At 42.3% G+C, this 19,978-nt stretch overlaps 1 protein-coding gene across 9 annotated transcripts in view; it reads left to right on the top strand.

Annotated features, from left to right (window-relative positions):
* The window catches only part of LOC117259567 (muscleblind-like protein 1), a 92,682-nt gene that overhangs the window by 57,245 nt on the left and 15,459 nt on the right, over positions 1–19,978 (top strand). For all 9 annotated transcript variants that reach the window (XM_033630966.2, XM_033630968.2, XM_033630972.2 and 6 more), the window contains exons 3-4: positions 12,975–13,145; positions 19,201–19,419. In XM_033630966.2, coding sequence (XP_033486857.1) covers positions 12,975–13,145; positions 19,201–19,419 — 390 coding nt within the window. The remainder of the gene's footprint in view (positions 1–12,974; positions 13,146–19,200; positions 19,420–19,978) is intronic.

Here is a 19,978-nt window from a genome sequence, read left to right as displayed (position 1 = left end):
TTTGATAAATGATTGGAAAGAGATAATGAGAATTATATAGACATCTAGTTTTAGCAGTGGCACATGGTGAGATGGAAAAAAAAGAATATTACAGGATGTTTTTCTGTGTTGACTTCAAAGAAAAAAAAACATGTTTGTCATCAGGTTTACTTCCTAACACTTGGTGTAATGGACCAGTGGTTTGCAGCTGGTGTGTATTGCCACATAAATGTGCTGTTTTAATGTGTGTGAATGTGTGTGTGTTATTGGCCAGTCTGGCAGCACTCTCAGTCCTCAGACAGGCCGTTCTTTGTGCTCTATCTGATGTCATAATTTGTCTGACGTATGCTTGCCAGTAGAAACCTTTGGTCAAGAAAGCACATGCCCGTGTGTGTGTGTGTGTGTGTGTGTGTGTGTATGTGTGTGTTTGTGAGCATTTGTATGCTTGTGTATTCTCATCATGGCCCTCATCCAGACGGCGTTTTCTTGATTGATGGTTGTCTTTGAGAGCAGGAGGGAGAGGCGGTGCCTTTGGGAGAGAATTAATAATGCACAGGGGTTTGGGACGGTGGCTGTCCAGACTTGAGCTCTACAGTTGTCACACTGGTCACGGTATTCAGTAGTCTGAGGGGAGCTGAGACGCAGCATGTGCAGAGAAAGAGAGAATGCGGAAAAGATCAGAGGCTTTTGGATTACGTGTGGTTAAGTTGGAATGAGCCATTCTGGACGGGTAGATTAAAAGATCATTTAGAATCAATGGGTGATTACTGGAGTGAACATGCAGAAGGGTCTGGTAGAAAGCAATACGCCATTCAACCCTTGGAGGACGTAGAAATCTGCCAGTTAAGACACTGCTGAAATCACTCAGACTGCTTTGATTAATATTAATCTCCCTCTTTCTGTTTTTCGTACCTCTCTCTGACTGTCTACCTTCCTCTTCTTCTGTTCTTGTTTTTGTCTCTCTTGCTCGTTCGTGAGTGGAATTCTGCCACGGGTTTTATTCTGTGGGATTCCACAGACACATCCTTCAGAGGGCTGCCAAACTACCAAAGGCAGCAAATAAGACCAACGGTTCTAGGTTTTGATCATATAGTCCCACAGCACATGCAGATACACACAAATATAGTAAGTCAGGGACTTCACAAACATGTGACCCAGAGTGCCTTGAGCGTTAGTTTGGAAGATACGGTTATAAGTGTCTCATACTTTTGGCTTTGGATGATCATTAACAGGACAGAACATGCATTTAATTGTCCTTTAATCACAACTCCTCATTTAAGTGACATGGATTAAACAGAATAAAATAAGCCTTGTGAGAAAAGAGGCACAAAGAACATGATGAAAGAGGAGAATTAAAATGACTGGAGTCACGAAGAAAGTGAGTGACAGAGCAGCAGCAACAGAAGATGTATTTGTGGTTACTGCAATAAAGTAATGCCGCTGGATCATGACTGTACAGAACCAGAAATAAAAACTTAAATGGTACAGTTTTAAATGTCAGCATTATTATTATCATGAAAAAATGACCATGATGATGAAGATGATGATGGAGGTTTGCCTTTAGGGTATTTTCAGCATGACGGTCAATCTTTTGTTTGTGGTATCTACTCCCCTTTTTAGGTCTCTTGAGGACCATTTCCTAAAAAAATTACAAGAAAGGTGAACATATAATAAATGTGTGGCAGATGCTATTTACACCCAGGTTTCTGTAGCCATCAATGCTATTTACGCCTAGGTATACACTCACCAGTCACTGTATCAGGTACAGGTTTTAGGTTGCTAATACCGCGTTGGACCCCCTTTTGCCCTCAGAACTACCTGAATTCTTAGTGGCATAGATTTAACAAGGTGCCTCAGAGACTTTGGTCCATATTGACATGATAGCATTGCACAGATGCTGCAGATTTGTCGGCAGCACATCCATGATGCAAATATCCCGTTCCACCACATCCCAAAGGCGATCTATTGGATTGAGATCTGGTGACTGTGGAGGCCATTGGAGTACAATGAACTCATTGTCATGTTCAAGAAACCAGTTTGAGATAATTTGACATGGTGCGTTATCCTGCTGGAAGTAGCCAACAGAAAATGGGTACACTGTGGTCATAGAGGGATGGACACGGTCAGCAACAATACTCAGGTAGGCTGTGGTGTTTACACCATGCTCAGTTTGTACTTAGGGGCCCAAAGTGTGCCAAGAAAACATCTCCCACACCATTACACCACCACCAGCAGCCTGAACCGTTGATACAAGGCAGGATGGATCCATGCTTTCATGTTGTTTACACCAAATTCTGACCCTACCATCTGAATGTCACAGCAGATTGTCTTTCTGTCACCTTGAACCAGTCTGGCCATTCTCCTCTGACCTCTGGCATCAACAAAGCATTTTCACCCAGAGAATTGCTGCTCACTGGATATTTTCTCTTTTTCAGACCATCCTCTGTAAACTCTAGAGATGGTTGTGGGTGAAAATCCCAGTAACTCAGACCAGCCCATCTGGCACCAACAACCATGCCATGTTCAAAGTCACTTAAATGGCCTTTCTTCCCTATTCTGATGCTCAGTTTGAACTTCAGCAGGTCGTCTTGTCTCTTGTCTACATGCCTAAATGCTTTGAGTTGCTGCCACGTGGTTGGCTGAGTAGCTATTTGCGTTAACAAGCAACTGAACAGGTGTACCTAGTAAAGTGGCCAATTATATTGCAGGGCATCCTAGCAATGAGTGTGCATTCAGCTGCTTTATACAATGTAGAAACTGAAAGTATTAAGTCAATAAGTCAAGTCTAATAAGACAACATTGACTCACCCAGGACTCAAACCCTAAACTCCTGTGTAAAAGCCATGCACTTGACCCATTCATTTACCATGTCTTACTACCTTCATGGACCATGACACTCTTTAAACTACCTCACTTGACCTTATTGCAGTACATTTGTGCGTCTCATAAATTTACCACTTAAGCCTCAGAGAATATCCAAGGTTTGCTATTACTAGTCCTAATCGTGACCTCTTTGCCCTGACCCTAACTGCTTCTGACATATACATAATAGGTAGCGAAGCACAGCGCCTAGTGGGATCCATCATAATGGGTAGTAGGGATTTGTGTTAATAGCTAAAAAGCTGCTGTGTGACTTTCCTCACCCAGGTGCAACTAGACACTCAAAGCCTCAAATGTAAGCATTTGTATGTCCGAATCTCGTCTCTGACCATTTCAATGCAGTTCCCTGAAAGTACAGTATACAACTAAAACCAATAATACCGTTTGTTGAGCACCACAAAATTGTTACAGGGAACATTTTGTCACAGTTGCCTATTTTACATCTAGCAGATGCTGCTGTTGTAATCTGCACAAATTCTTAAGGAAACTATCCGGCTCTTTAGCTGCTGAAGCCTTTACTAATCCCTATCTTTCTTGGTCTGCTGTGTGGTTTATCACTATGGTCTCCTCCACTCACATTACACACAGTCATTTGATATTTTGTTGGTATGATAATATTGCAGCTTTAAAATATGGCACAGGTGGGAATTAAAGGGTTAAAAAAATCCAGTGCTCACTGTCCTGACTTCCTGTTGCTTTTGTGGACAGTCCTGTTGATGTAACCTTGTCACAGAGGATTATGTTATACTGATTAAAGTCATGTTGTTGCTGAGGTCAGAAACGGCCACACGTGTGATACCTGAAACTGCAGTGAAAATGCAGCAGTGGTAATTAAGTAACTCAAGGTTAGGGCAGGTATATGTATGTGTGTACTTGCATGTATGTGCAGGCACCTGGGAATTTGCTTTGTTGTTCCTGTAGTACTGATTAATAAGCATCAATAACAGTCTGCTGATCCAAACTATTTTTTATATTATCCTTAAAACACATATAATCATGTGTTTGTGTGTGTGCGTGTATGTGTGTGTGTGTGGGCTTGCATGGGCATGTAAGTGTGTGTCCAGCAGCTGAAATATGGCTGAAAGGTATCTGGTGTAATGAGGCCAAGGTGATTTATAGGTGCAGAACACTCCATTCCCCAGTGCGTACATGCAAACACGTACACTTAAGAGTGAGACTGTGACAGCTGGTTCACTTTCTTTTAATGGCTTGCCAATTAAAAGCAAGTGAAACGATACTTTGCCACAGCCAAAGCCTGGCAAAAGCAAATTGGTTCAAGTTTCAGAATCCATACTTGGTGTTGAGACATACTGGGAGGCTGTTTACCAAAACCTCACCCTGACGTATTTCAAGATGTTTTGTAGCTTTGACTGAAGACAGAATATAATTTGTTTGGTGCAAAGCCTTGCCGAGCGAGAGAACAGACCGATCCAGACAATCACCTGAAAGGTATCAGAGGGAAACAAGAGACAAGAAGAAGGATGGAGCAATCTAGAGAGAGCGTGACAGAAAGACGCAGGTAGTCTGTTAGCATATTAACGTCTCAGCAAAGGACAGGCAGACAGGTGAAGGCGGAACAGAGTCAATATGAGTGGAGTCTGGTAGTCATACGCTCTTAGCCAGAGGGAACACTGCTTTGGATCAGACAGGCTCACCATTAACCTATACTGACACAGTTTAGACAGCGGGGAAAACAGCAGAGAAAAGGGGCAGGAGAGACACCAGAACATTAGCATTGCAGGCAGTGATTGGTGGGGACTTAACGCAGGATTGAATTGTTCAACAGCATAACAAAAGATAATGGGGCTACTGGTGGAAACAGAGGTAGGACTATGTCAAGGCGCTGACCTTTGTGAATGCAGCTGATAAAATGCACGGTGGTAGATCCTCATTACCACCAGCACAACAATTATGATTTCACCTTCATCATAATGATAATACTCTACACGGATAATGTGTTCACAGCGGTGTCCGTTTCCAAGAAGCACAATAATCTACAGGACTTCTTACATAAACATCAGACAGTTATCCACATCAGATTGCACTGCATTATAATGGCTTCCACCCCACTGTGTTATTCCCCAACTACAACTGATTAAGCAGATAACCACATGAAAGCCACCGCCCTTGATCTTTAGGAAAGGAGAGGGCCAAAACCACCAAGTGGAAAAACATTTCCTAACAAAGCTTATTTGATCCATCATAATGTTGAGTTTCCTTTCCTTCAAGTGTTCTTTCATTTCCCTCCAGCTTTGCTGAAAGTACATTTCAAGGCATGAAAATTCATGTAATCAGTCTGCTGATTCAACTGCTAAACTTTCATTTATTTACCACAAATGACACTTTAGCTTAATGCTGATCGTGTTGTCATAAGAGATGAGACTTTTTTAATTTGTCAATTTGTCTACAAAGGGCTATTTATGCAAACCATACTTTATGTATTAGCCATTGCATAAAACTTGAAAGTTAAGAAAAAGTTTTGCAGCACGTTCCAGCATAGCTTCACATATTTTAAAAATGTCAGAAAGTGATGAATACTTTAAACCTAAAAACAGAGTTGGCAAATTGATTCTTATTTACACATTCAGCAGACAGTGAGAAAAATGAGCACTCATTTGGAGTCATGTTTTGGCCACCTGATGAATGTTAATTCAGTATTCACTCTTTTTGCTCTTTTTGTTCTCCTTTGAAAAATATCTGTCTCTTTAGCTGCTACGTTCCTCACTATGCTCACCAGCTAGTTGCTAGCTGTGTCTGTCTGCTGTTTGGTGATTTGGTGATGGGGTTGTTATGTACAGTGAGCGTTTTTTTTGTGCTGAAAACAGCTGCCCAAAAATACTTTGTGAGGGCGATGAGATGAACCAAAACAGTAAAGCTGCAGGCCATGAAAAATAAAACAATGAACAGAAAGATGCTAAAAATCTTCACAGGTGCACAGACACACTGAGGATAGAACACATATTCCCATTCAAATCGACATGGCAGGATGGTCAGAGCAGCGGCCATTTTTATGTGCACCATTGCCATCGCAACCGTTGTAGCGTCCTAACGTCTGTATAAACTTTCATAAAAACAAACCAACTTGCAAGTTACTGAGGTGAGTTTTTCGCAGTTCAGATAAGAATATGCTACTTTTGAAATACTACCATTTCTGTTATTTTCCTGTGGTCTTTTGTTGCCATTATTCACATGTTTGTTGAAAAATGATTTCATGTAGCTGCCTCAGAAGAACAAGTGAGCAGCTGAGAGGATGACACAGAGACCACAGGGATAAACAGATCAGCATATTTTCACATCTAACTCAGTGAATTAAGGGTTTATTTTGACTAAGGCCCTAAAATAATATCCTGATATTTCATTGTATTTTTTCCAGTAATAATATTCTTGACAATATGAAGAATAATATTGATAATATTAATTGAAGAACACTGAATTGGAAAAAAATAAGTGAAAAAAAGTTGAACTCAGTTTATCTCAGGGCACAGCCGTCGCCCCCTGAAAAATAGGCACTCATGAACATGTGCGCGCTGCAACAGCGTCACTACCCCTTTTCCACCAAAGCAGTTCCAGTGCTGGTTTGGGGCCAGTGCTTAATTTTGAACTGGTTTTATTGTTTTGACAGACAAAAGAACTGGCTCTGGGCCAGAAAAAACGGTTCCAAAGTGGCACCAGTTCTTTGCTTGACTAGAAGAACGAACCGCATACGTCACGGGGAAAGGGGCGGGGTTATTGAGACCAACAACAATAAACGAGACCGTGCAAAGCGCACAGCGAAGAGTGTCGCCATGGACGCATCGAAGCAACAGGGGTCCGTCGAGGAAACAAGCTGTCTCCTTGCCTTATGGTCATCCGCATGCATCAGCTGCACAAATACGTGGTCCGCCATCGTTGTTGTTGGTGTTCCTTTGAGCTTGGCGCCAGTGGGAAAGCAACGACGTAACTGATGTATACAGTGACGCAATGACGTGGCACCCTAACCACCTCGAGCTGTGGAAAAGCAATTGGTTCTCAGCTGGTTCGCAAGTTGAATCAACTGAAAACCAGCACCAGTACCAGCACCAGCACAGCACCAGCACTGGAACTGCTTTGGTGGGAAAGGGGTATCTGATGGTAAAGCACGCAGGCCGCATGTCTACATTGAAAACAATGAATTTGAGGGCACAAAAAATGTGCCATGTGTACGGCTCCTTGTGCTCATTTCTCCTCTAATCCTTACACTGTAACGTGTGACAGGCTGCTATGCTACCGTAACTACTACACATTCATATAAATGTAGTTCTTGTATCTAGCCGCATGCTCCACATAGGTTTTTTATGATAACATTGACTACCGCGTGCGCACGGTGAGAGGGAGGGATGTGGCGCTGCTGCTGGAGGAGCCGCTGAATGAGTTCCCTCTGAGCTGTAACTCGCTAAAAGAGTCTGAGAAGTCCGGGGATGTTCATAAAACATTCAGGATGCCACAGTTTATTCCACACTTCTGAAGCTGCTCCTGTTTTTGGAACCACCGCAGAGTCAATAATAACTTCACTTTCAGCCATACTTGTTGCTGTGGATGACAGTATGACGTCAGTATGCAAACAAGTCGAAATATCGTGAGTATCTTGATTTGAATTTGATCAAGAATCATATTAAAAATTATACTGGTATTATTGTGACTGAGATGATGAGGCACACCCCTCATTTTGACAAAACCATAGGTGATTGTTGGAACAGTGGACTAGCTTGAGGACTAAAAAGACTAACTTCGTTTTATTTTGTTTCTGTAGAGTTTGAATGAAGTGTGCTTCACAATGAGTTAACGTTAGTCTTAGTTTGATGAGGTGTGGGAGTGAATTTGGATTGGTGTGTGGTTGTATTTTTCTGTTAAATAAGGAAAGTAGGTGTTAAAATAGGTCACTAGTGAGTGCGACACACTTTACAGCCCCGCTGATGTGTGTTCTTTTGTACTTGTCAAATGACCACGGCAAACAGTTCAACGTCCTCTCTATTTATTGTTTCTGTTTGGTGGTAATTGAGTGTGTTCGCCACTATGATAAACACCTTTCAAATCACACATTCTGTTGTCATTTCATCTGCGAACACGTTAAGTAAAGCAGCCTTGAAGTTGACCATTCCAAATGCAAACCGATGAAGAGATTGCCATCAAAGAGTGCTTGGGGGATTTTATGCACGCTGTGCGTTGTCACAGTTAATCACACACATACGCACACATAGGCACATACACTCACGGCTGGAGTTGACATGGTGGAGTCTAGTCACCCAGGGGGAATGTGCTTTGAAAATCAAAAGACATTAACCAATTAGCGCTGATCAATAGTCTCAGCCACACAGGGATGAGCCAGACTAGGAGCACTGTTAATGTGTGCCTCCAGGCCAATCAGCAGACTGGGAGTACTATCGCTCTCAGCCAATGAAAATGCCAGGAGAACTCTTGACATTCTGCTGCTCCCCAATGCAAAGTATCTTTTCCGCTGTAGCTAGGCAGAACAGGCTGCACAAGGAAATAAAAGGCAGAGATGGAGAGATAGAGCGAGACAAGGAGAGGAATAACGAGAGGTGGGAGGAATAGAGTAAGAGTGGGAGAGTCTATGTGTTAGGTTGTGAAAGCAGGTGTCATAATAGTGGGCCGCAATGGGCAGCAGGTAATCTTACTGAGATAAGCAGTAGCATGACAGCCAACCTTTAATTCCCCATGGGAGGTGGTGCTGTGGAGTTGTCGCAGGGTTGTTCTCCCCATCCCCTGGAAACAGATTCATATAAAGGAGTAATGGGAAGACACAGATGGAGGATGCATTTCGATGAGGAAAGATTGAGGCGGGAGGAGAAGAAAGAGCGAAAGCGACAAAGGCAGAGTGAGGGTAGTACTTCTGCTTTGCACATTCTGCACACATACATGAACATGTTCACATACGGAGATCACAGCAGCACCGCTGCACCTCAGCTGCTCTGTATTCATGATGAGGAGAACAAATATCAGCATGGGGCTTGGGATGTATAGGCGATCCAGGCAGGAGGGAATGAAGGGGAAGAGGAGGGGGGGATAAAAAAGAGGAGGAGATACCTAAAACATTACACCTATCCAGGGGAGTGTTCAGTGGAGCAGGCATTATGAGAGTGTAAATTACATTCTCTCCTTCTCCCCTTGGCTGCTGGCTGCTGGATGAATATAATCGCCCACAGCTCCGAGCACCCAGACACACACCACACTGCCTATAGACACTAGCACAATATTAGATAAAGTGCCATGATGTGTTTATGTTTATTGTCGCAGAAGTCTCCAATTATATATCGATCCGGGATCAGTCCCCCAGCCTGTTCTTTTCTGATATGATGTAAAGTATTGACACACAAGTCATTTCTCTCAGTTGGGAGGAGATCAATAGTGATTCAGACGGCCATGTTAAACATCCAGCATCAAGTGGGACAGCTTTTAGGGCTGTAGGATGGAGGAGAGAGCAAGTCTTTGCTAATTGAAATTCCCTTAACAGTTCCTCCTTGGAGTTTGAGCAACAGTGCAGCAGCAGTTCAGGTAGAAAGAAAAGTGTTTTTTCTGTCTTTCCTTTTAATTTCCTGTCTTTATTTTTACTTAACAACTGTCAGACAAAGAGTTATGTCCTAAACCTTTTTGAACTTGAGCCTAACATAATTTATCTCATGAAAAAAAGACCTTTTGAATTAAAAAGTTCACTGCACAGGTTGACCAGAGTTAAAATTAATTGTTAATTAAACAGTTATTTGATGAATGGGAAAATGAATCTGCATCTATTTTGAAAATACTTAGGGCCGGGACACAGAAAATGTGAGGTCAGGTGCCAGGTGCTACACTTGTGCCTACTTATAGGGGTATGGAGGCAGGTTGCGTTTTAAGTTGTATCGTATAGCCCAGTTACCAGAAATTTCCGAGCTGATCTTCTTTCAGGCATTTATGTGTACATCACACTTTTTCCATTGTCAATCTTGGCTACACTGAGTCAAGCCATGCCGCGCTGATTTGTGTTTCCATTGTCAGTTTAGATACGCTGGAGATGTACCTTCGCTGGAGTAGGTCCGACAGCCAGGCCGCTCACCCTGATGTGGGTAGCAGTGATGTCTTCCTGACCGCAGCCAACTCCCAATGACCCCCCCATTCTACCCCCTAAACAAGCCTTCATGTTGCAAGACTTTACTCACCTCTGTCTGCAGGAGACCAGAGAGAAACATCTTTAAAAGTCTCTGTGTTGAGCTCTCAGTACTTTCGTAGCTTCTACCTGAATCTCTGTGGTTTGGAGTTTAGTTTCTCTCCTGCGTCCTGTTTGTACTTTAAATATCTGCTTTATTTTACTGTTTTGTTCGCTATCCGCCATATTATAAGTTGTGTGAAGTTGCTGCTTGAAAACTCAATCAATCAGTTCAATCAATTTTATTTATAAAGCCCAATATCACAAATCACAATTTGCCTCACAGGGCTTTACAGCATACAACATCCCTCTGTCCTTATGACCCTCGCAGCGGATAAGGAAAAACTCCCCCCAAAAAAACCCTTTAACAGGGAAAAAAAAAACGGTAGAAACCTCAGGAAGAGCAACTGAGGAGGGATCCCTCTTCCAGGACGGACAGACGTGCAATAGATGTCGTACAGAACAGATCAATGACACAATGAGACAGAAAGAGAGAGAGAGAGAGAGAGAGAGAGATGCATGACAGTAGCTTACAACAACATTAATGAAAGTAATAATATTATAGTTATAGTTCTGGCTACTGTGGTACAATATGTTGAAAGTATATATTAATATCTGACAGTATACATGTGTGATAATAATCATATGTGTATAATAACAGTAGAAGTATGACTAATGACTAATGATGGCAGCAGCAGCAGCAGGAGGCATCTGGCAGGACCATGGCAGCAGCACAACCACACACGTCACGCTGTCCAGGCACCGCTGCGATACGAGTTAATCTGAGAGACAGTGGAGCACAAAGGCTCCGGAGAAGAACCCGAGTTAGTGACATCCAGAATGGCCGAGTTAGCAAGATGCAGTAATAGGATACGAGAGAGAGAGAAGGAGAGAAGGAGAGAAGGTGCCCAGTGTATTAAAGGGGGGTCCTCCAGCAGACTAGGCCTAAGTCAGCCTAACTAGGGGCCGGTACAGGGCAAGCCTGAGCCAGCCCTAACTATAAGCTTTATCAAAGAGGAAAGTCTTAAGTCTAGTCTTAAATGTGGAGACGGTGTCTGCCTCCCAGACCGCAACAAGAAGATGATTCCACAGGAGAGGAGCCTGATAGCTGAAGGCTCTGGCTCCTGATCTACTTTTGGAGACTTTAGGGACCACGAGTAACCCTGCGTAGTGTTCTGGTGGGATAATAAGGCACTATGAGCTCTCTAAGATATGACGGAGCTTGACCATTTAGAGCTTTATAAGTTAACAGTAGGATTTTAAATTCAATTTTGGATTTTACAGGGAGCCAGTGCAGAGAAGCTAAAACAGGAGAAATATGATCTCGTTTCTCAGTTCCTGTTAGTACACGTGCTGCTGCATTTCCTTATTTTGCTGCTTCACAATAAAAGTTTTTATATAACAAAATAACGGGGGACTTTAATTGTGAAGAACTTACAGGAAATGAAATATGTTTATACCCGAATAGCGGAACTTTATTAGCAGCTTTTCTTCAATAATGACAAGTCTAATAATGTGGCAGGCACAGTTAGGGTTAGAAACAGCCACAGTGAGATGTTGATGAAGAGCTGCAGATAACCGGCTCTTACTGCACCTCTGCAAACAGCTCACCTCCAGCAGGTAAATTTCTTTTACCTGCCCTGCAGTGGAAAAACACATGCAGCAAAAATACCAGGGGACTTTTATTTTGAAGAATCCATAGGCAGTGAAAAGTGTTATTAATTAATTAGCGGAACTTTGTCAGCAGCATCTCTTCAATGAAGACAAGTCTAATAATATGGCAGGTAGGGTTAGGGTTAGAAACAGCCACAGTGAGATGTTGATGAAGAGCTGCAGACAACAGGCTCTTACTGCACCTCTGCAAACAGCTCACCTCCAACAGGTAAACTTCTTTTACCTGCCCTGCTGTGGATGAGTCGGCTGTTTTTAAACGTCAGCTTCAAGAAGGTAGCCCTGTTGTAATGGAATTGCAAATGCCTGCTGTGCTGGGCTGACGGCCCAATCCAAGCCAAGCCAGCCCATGACTAAAAGGTTGCAGATGTAAAGCTCTGGGTAGCCCTGCACTAAAATGATCAACAACTTCTCCATATTTATCATGTTACGGAAGAAAGGGAAGATATCTACTGACTGTGATTAATTGTCCTTGTCACATGATATGCGGTACACATTGCTGCATTCCAAAAATTGAACTGTTTATCTCAAAAAATGTTTTGAGGGAACAAAGATGTGGCATGTGTGCCAGCCCTTAATCAGCTAAGTTAGTTTTGAAGCTAAAATGTGGAATCTAAACTTTGTTTAGTTTCAGATTTATAAAAGTGAGGATGAGCTGCATTTCTTTGTCTGATATGACAGTAAAATGAATATGTGTGGATTTTGGATGGGTGGTTTGACAAAACAAGAAATTGTGATGGAAAAATTTGTAATTTTTCCGCAATGTTCTGACTTTTTTTGGACCAAATGCTTCATAGATTAATCAAAAAATATTGCCAGATTAATAGATAATTAAAAGCATCCGTATCATCACTTGGACAGTGCATCATTCTCTCTGTCTCTTTTTCTTCTGCTCTGTGTATTACAGTCTGTTAGCAGAAGCAGATAGACAGCTAATCCTCTTTATCTCTGCTCTTGAAGCTAATTTGTCTCTCGATGGGACCTAGAGGAAATAGGGAAAGGAAGTGAGCACACGGCTTAGGTCACGAAGGGGGAAAAAGGAAACAGAATTGATCAGTCTTCTTTACCACAGAGCCAGTGGCAGGCCCAGATGCCAGTGATGTTAGGTCAGCGCCTGCTAAATCGGAGGGCAGCAGCTTGAGTCAAGGCTCATTACTTCTTTACATTAGGCAACAGTTAAAGGAAACACTATTCTAATTCCTCTCCATCCATGTCTCTATCCTCCTTATCCCTTCCCTTCACCCTTTCGGCCTCCTTGTCTCCTCCTCCTCTCTCACCCCATTAGGGCCGCTGTTCCAGGGAGAACTGTAAGTACCTGCACCCTCCTCCGCACCTAAAGACCCAGCTGGAGATCAATGGAAGGAACAACCTCATCCAGCAGAAAAACATGGCCATGCTGGCACAGCAGATGCAGCTCGCCAATGCCATGATGCCCGGCACACAGCTGCAGCCAGTGGTGAGAGGACATAACACAGCTCACATCAACAGAAACAAAAACATATTACATCAGTTTTCCTACACAAAGGAGTACAAATTCATCACTCTTCATCTACGTAAAATGTATCTGGAGTTACTGAAAGAGCAAGAACTCTTAACAAATGATTTAAGACTGATACGCCTCTTTGAGATGGTTTAATTTTAAGTGGAAACAATGGGTCAAATTTAGATAATACAGTCATATCAGATTGTTTGTAATGCTCAAAAAAGTTTGCAGCTGTTTCTTTTGTAATGATTGCATCAGTGGACTGTTCCCACCGTGCCAAAAATCACTTTTTGTATGTAAAAATAGTTAAATATCTATAAATGATTAAGCAGGCTAGAGAATTAAATAAAATTAGTGCACCAAAAAGAGAACAAATCCAAATGTAGTTTGTTATTCTAGGAGCAAAAGACACAGAAAAAAAAATGCAATCAATAATGATATTTTAATGGGAATCTCTCATTTAAAGTCAAAAGTTGGTGATCTCTAACAGATTACTGGAAATTTGTTCCGCAGCTTAGTCTGTGGTTTCAGAGTGCCTGCAGCATGCTCTGTGAGAGATTTTGGTCTCATTTAATTGAATATGTTAAGGATGAGGACGTTAATCACATTAACCTAACATGAGGGCGATCATATGATCAACTTGTGGCCAGTTATAAAAATGCTGATCATGGTTTTGACTCTGCGTTGCCTTTGTTTCAAACTATACAAAATTACAAAATGTATCCTCTAACTGTTTGACTGGTTAAAGAGAAAGGTATGCTAGATATGAAATACCAGGGTTGTTTAATTGGAGTGTGAAAGTTTAGTCCTGCCCCAAGGCATCAGACGCTGAATTCGTATCGTCATTGTGGGAGTATTTTTTGTACAGTGATCAATAAAGTATTACATTACTATCATGAAATTCCCACACATACACACACCAGTAAATTACATCAGAAATGGCTGTGTGACGGTGCTGCATGCTCCAAGGATCTTCAAGGTGATGGCCGGAGCTCCGTTCAGCCAGTTCAAATGAATCCTTCCCTGCCCCGTCCATGAGACCTTACAGAGTCAATGAGACCTGTCAGTCAGGCTTGAAGACATTCCTCTGTCTTCTCCTGTGTCTCTTTATGCTTAAGTGAGAGCAGCAGAGTGAATTTGTCTCAGACTATTCAAAAGAACTTCAGATGCTGCATGCTCCGACACACACACACACACACACATATGCACACTTAGCCGATGGCTTATCACCCTTATCTGGGGAAAAGGGGCTGAGTCGAGAGGCCCATTGAGAGGAACAGAGGAAACCATGAAAGGGTTTAAAGAAGCAATAGATCTCCCTGGGACTGCAAAGCCTTCCTTTTCTGTTTATGTCATGGGGAGAGGAGAGGAGGAGGAAGACAGGCTGACAGAGAAGGACACAGCAGAGGAAGAAAGGGAGGACCAAACGAGGCAGGAAGAGATAAATGAACAGAGTAAAGACAGGTAGGTAAAGTGAAGGAGATAGGACGACAGCAGTGAGGAGAGATGGCTTTAGACCTCGACTACAAAGAAAAGTCAAGAAAACAGAGCCGTGTTGTGTGCAAAGGGAACAAAGGGTAAGACCGGGTACCAGCCTTTCCAGGAATCAGACTTTCTTCCTCCATCCCTCCCTTGTGTCCTTAGCTTAGTTTCCTGCCCCTATCCCTGGTGTCTCTACCAAATTATATCTGCTGCTCTCCCACTTTTTTTGTCTATAGCTGTCCACCCTCCCTCCATGTGCGTAGGAGAGTGCTTTCATTTCACGTATGGAACTGTGCAGAGGGTGAAGTAATTAGGGTCCATTACAGCTGTCTGTGAGTGATGGTGCTCGTGATGCTTTTTATTATAGAGTCAACGTCAGCGGACAGCCCGCATTACAATTATATCTATCTACAGCACTGTTTCACTCACTCACTCACTCATTCACTCAATCACTCACTAATTTTTGGTGTACTTGTTTGTGTGTAGAAAAAGAGAGGAAGAAAGGGCATTCCAGTGGTGTCTTACGTCTGTAATTACAGTAGATGTATCCCCATATTTGGGTGGGGGGTAAGCAGGGAGGAAGCATAGTGTATAAAAATGGTTGTTGCTACAGCCTGCCTTGGTCTGGTATGACCAGCAGCTAATAGAAACTAATGTTAGCTAACTTTGGCAAATTTTAGAAACTAGTGAAGCGTGGGTCAGGGTTTATTAAAGCTTGCACCAACCTGACCCATTGTGAGAGCCACGCCACTAGAACAGTAAACACATGCATTTATCAATCACCCACACCCAACATGCAAACCGGAGCTGAAAGTTTCTGGTAATGACCATTGCTAATACCAACCTAGTTGCAGTTTGCTATATTGCATGTCATTTACAGTAAATATCACAGTGTAAAATGTTTGTTTTCTGTTTGGAAAGTAGGCTACAAATGTAGGAAGACAGCAAGTACTGACCCATCTTTTAAGTGGTTTGTTTACATGACATAAGAGAAGTGCCTATTTAACAGATTCAGTGTGGACAGTAGTGATGCGCGGTTGACCCACATTGCCCAGGTCCCACAGAAAGTTTGTGTAAGCTTGTTAGAAAATATTTTGGGTTTTGGCAGGTGAGTCATTGCGTGATTACATTTTTTACAGCACATAAACCATCGTGCAATAGTCCACCTTCCACCCTCTCTGTCTCTCTCAAGAAGCTTTATCATCAGAGCTGATGCACTCAGGGTTTCTGTTACTTGTTTTTGACGATAAAATCTGTTGAAGTCCGACATATTTAAAACTCTCTGGTCATAATGTGGGTGACACAGTGGTGAAGTGGTTAGCATTGTTGCCTCATGGCAAAAGGTTTCTGGTTCAAACCCGGGGTGGGGGGTCCCTTCCATGCGGAGTTTGCATGTTCTCCCTGTGTCAGCGTGAGTTTTCTCCAGGTACTCCAGCTTCCTCCCACAGTCAAAAGACATGCTTAGGTTAATTGATGACTCTAAATTGGCCGGAATGTGAGCGTGAATGGTTGTCTGTCTCTATGTGTTAGTGCTGTGATAGTCTGGCGACCAAGCGGTTACAGAAAATAAATGACTGAATGAATGGTCATAATGTGCAGTAAAAATACTTCCCTCTGAGAATACGAAGGCATAACACTGTGTCCTAACAGCAAGCAAACAAGCATTGCTCTATCCACACTGAATCCATGGAAAACCCATGATATTTTCCTACAAACTTAACCAGACTGCCCGACCCACAGGTCAACCCGTGGGACCAGTGGGTTGTGGGTCGACAGGCTCATCACTATTATACACATGCAGTGCTGTGCTGTGTCAATATTTTATGACCTCATGACTTTTTATTTCACATAGGCACCTTGTAACAATTTTTTTTAAAGTTCATTATAAGGACGTATTTTAGAGATATTGTGCACATTTTACAAGATTTCTCCTGAATAGCATAGAAATAACTTAAGCTCAGACTCAGACACTAATAAAAAGCATAGCAAAATAGAGTTATTGTACAACTCTAAAGACTGTGGCATTTATTGTCTCTGTGGTCAAACATTATCAAGGTTAATGTTTTCAAAGGATCCAATCTGGTAAATGGGAAGCCAGTGTACTTGGTATGCTCACAGCACCTTTCAGTGCTAAATGAATATTATATTCAGCACCACTGTCAAACTTATTATGGCTAAAAATACATCAACTTGCAAGTACAACTAAGAACAGAGAAGATAAATTAATTGTTGGCAGGCTTGAGGAAACATTAGTCGGGTTTTAGTTTAGCCGAGAGATCAGCATTGCAGCTGTGAAAGCTAGCTACCTTATTGCTTACGGTATAGCATCTGCCCCAAAGCCACACCCTGAGGGTGAGTTTGCTGAAAAACAGACATATTGTTGAAATTGCACTTATTGTTCTTTTAGTCTTCAGCCTTCATCTCAGGCTGTTCATCATTTGATTTGTAAATGGACTGCTTTGTAATTGTTTTCAGATTGCAAGCTATTTGTAATGTTTCTTCTATACACTAACTTGGGGGGCTTTATTACTTAAAGGTTATTATGCAATGGTTTTTACTGGTCTGGCCCACTTGATATCAAATTGTATGTGGCCCACAACTAAAATGCCTTAAGATAATCACATTGCTTTTGATCCTTTTATTCAATACTTAGAAAGGCAGGTGTTCGGTCTGACTCAGATGATAATCTCATAGCATTCTGTTGTCATGTGACATTGTGATGTAGAAAAATTATCTTTGATCTTTAATCTTAACATGCGTGATCTTATTGGCTTGATTAACGTACGTATACTGTATTTGCAATGCTCGCTTTGTATGACGTGTTTCTAATTTGGATTCAGGGTATGTAAAAGGGGAATCATTGTAACTAAAAACAATTGTCCAAGAAGGAGCTATGCAAACTGCAGTGGCCGACAAGGGCAAATGTGCTGCAACGGGCAAAAAAAACATTTAGATTGAGAGAAACATGCTGCGACTGCGATAATGATGCCAATTCAAAAACACAAAAATCATGAAAACATGCCGCTACATAAAGCTGTTTCTCTTTCATGATGTTGTAAAAGACTAAGGCTAAATGTGCAAAAGAAATTGTACCTTCTTCTTATGACGCCTCTTTACTCAACTTTTCTTCCTGCTGCAAAAACAAACACTCTCTCGTTCTGGGTCAAAAATCAAGCTGTTCCACTTATCACTGCCCCTAGAGGCCTGGAGAACTTCTGTTGTTTTGACTGGATGTGAAGCAGCATTTTTCTATTACATTTCTTTTTTGGGGTTTGTGTGTTTTTGCAGCATATTTCTGCTCCTCTATTTGTTTTACTTTTTTTTTTTTTTTTAATTGGCATCAATTCTGGAGCTGCGTTTCTCTCCATGGAAATGTTTTGGGCTGTAATAGTGAATTTGTCCTTGTCAGCCACTGTAACAGACACGACATCACTGCAGCAACACAAATTAATGACAAGAGGCATGCAGTGAGATGTTCCTACTGTGTGAATATGTTCAAGTTAACATTACTGTTTCCAATCTGTTGTGACCGTGATTTAGAGCAAGAATCTGCAATATCCTATCATTACTGGAAATGATTCAATGCTAAGTGGGGAGACATTCCAGAAAAGGCCAAGAGCAAGATCACAAACTTTTTACAGGATGACATCACCGCATTTTTACAGCCTCATGACTGTGAGTCTTTTCACTGACGTCATACCAACCTTCAGCTGTGAATATCCCAAACTGATAACTGAGACACATGTACTTTTCCAGAGTACCTTGTGATAGGACATAATTCTTCAGACATTCCAGAGGGGAGCGCTGAAGGAATCAGAAAGTCCATGCCATTATTCCTGATTTTCTGAGTCATCCCAGAGCAGCGAGGAGGTTTTGGGAGGAATGTAGCTGTCCAGCCTTGGCTGCCGCTGCTCTATTACTCACTGTGTCGTGTTGGCAGGGGCTCAAGAGACAATCCTCAGACTGGGGCTGAGGTCAGGAACGTGCAGGGAAAACTTACACTGCGCTATGTCAGCTAGCATACTCCTTAGCCTCCCTCTCACAGAATGTGTCTTTCAAACTCCAATATAGCACATACAGGCGGTACGTGTGTGTACAGTATAGCCCATCTCCACCCTCCTGTGTGCACACAGCTTGACATCCCTCAGCTATTACTCCTATATGTTGTGTGATCTCTGGTGTTAGAAGCGTGTGATTCCATCTGATCCATGTAGGGAGGAGGTGACACCACATGTAGAGTTTCCTTTGTGTGTTATCTCAAATAAAAGACAAGCAGCCATTAAAGATATTGTTTTCCCTCAGATGTAGGACCATTAATTGTCTATTTTTGACACTGCTCCCAACACAGGTCATGCCCCCTGTTTGGCTGTTGATAATTATTTCACATATCTTCAGTGGGTTATTTGAGTGTGAGCGGGGGAGGATGGCATTATACTTATTGGCGGATGTGATTAAATATTCAACATTTTTATATATAGACTTTGTTACTAATCTGAGTGAGATACTCATTTTTTGCTCATCTCTCTCATTCTTCATGTGCCCACAGCCCATGTTTTCAGTCACACCCAGCCTTGCAACCAATGTCAATGCTGCTGCGGCAGCGGCCGCTGCGTTTAACCCCTACCTTGGCCCGGTGTCGCCCGGCCTGATGCCCGCTGACATCTTGCCCAGTGCCCCCGTACTGGTCACCAGCAACCCCAATGTCCCCGTACCAGCTGCTGCTGCTGCTGCTGCACAGAAACTCATGAGGACAGACAGACTGGAGGTGAGCAACACACACGTTCTCACACACACACACACACATACACACACACACAGGTATAAATGGGATGAATGTGACTGCACAAGCACACACACCACAGACCACACAGATGAGGGGATTTGCATAATTATTTTTCCACTTTCATATCACAGATTAAAAGATAGATTAACAAAACTCTAGTAAACACTGCACCCGGTGAGGGTCTTTTTCCCAGCTATGCAAACAGATTGAGCTTTGAAATGTGGACTATGCCTATTTGAATATTAAAGACATGGGTTGGAAAATCTTGCCTCAACAGTTTCTGTTTGTAGACTTTAATTATGTATCTGGTACACAGTTTCTGTTACAGTAACTACATCCCATTACCATAATATAGTCATTACCCAGACCTGAGCAAAGAGAGAGACGTTAATTAGAGTAACTCTCTACAAACACTACCGCTGTCGATGCTGCATCCCATCAACAGCCAGGAGAAAGCATTGTTTGACACAGGCTCAAGTTATACTCTATCAGTGTGTAATTTTCAGAAAAATCTTTAATTCTTCCATGAAGCCAATCAGTC

Source organism: Epinephelus lanceolatus, chromosome 4 (assembly GCF_041903045.1).
Source record: "Epinephelus lanceolatus isolate andai-2023 chromosome 4, ASM4190304v1, whole genome shotgun sequence".
Lineage (NCBI taxonomy): Eukaryota > Metazoa > Chordata > Actinopteri > Perciformes > Serranidae > Epinephelus > Epinephelus lanceolatus.
Note: the sequence above shows the minus strand (reverse complement) of the source record. Positions and strands in the feature narration are given on the sequence as shown.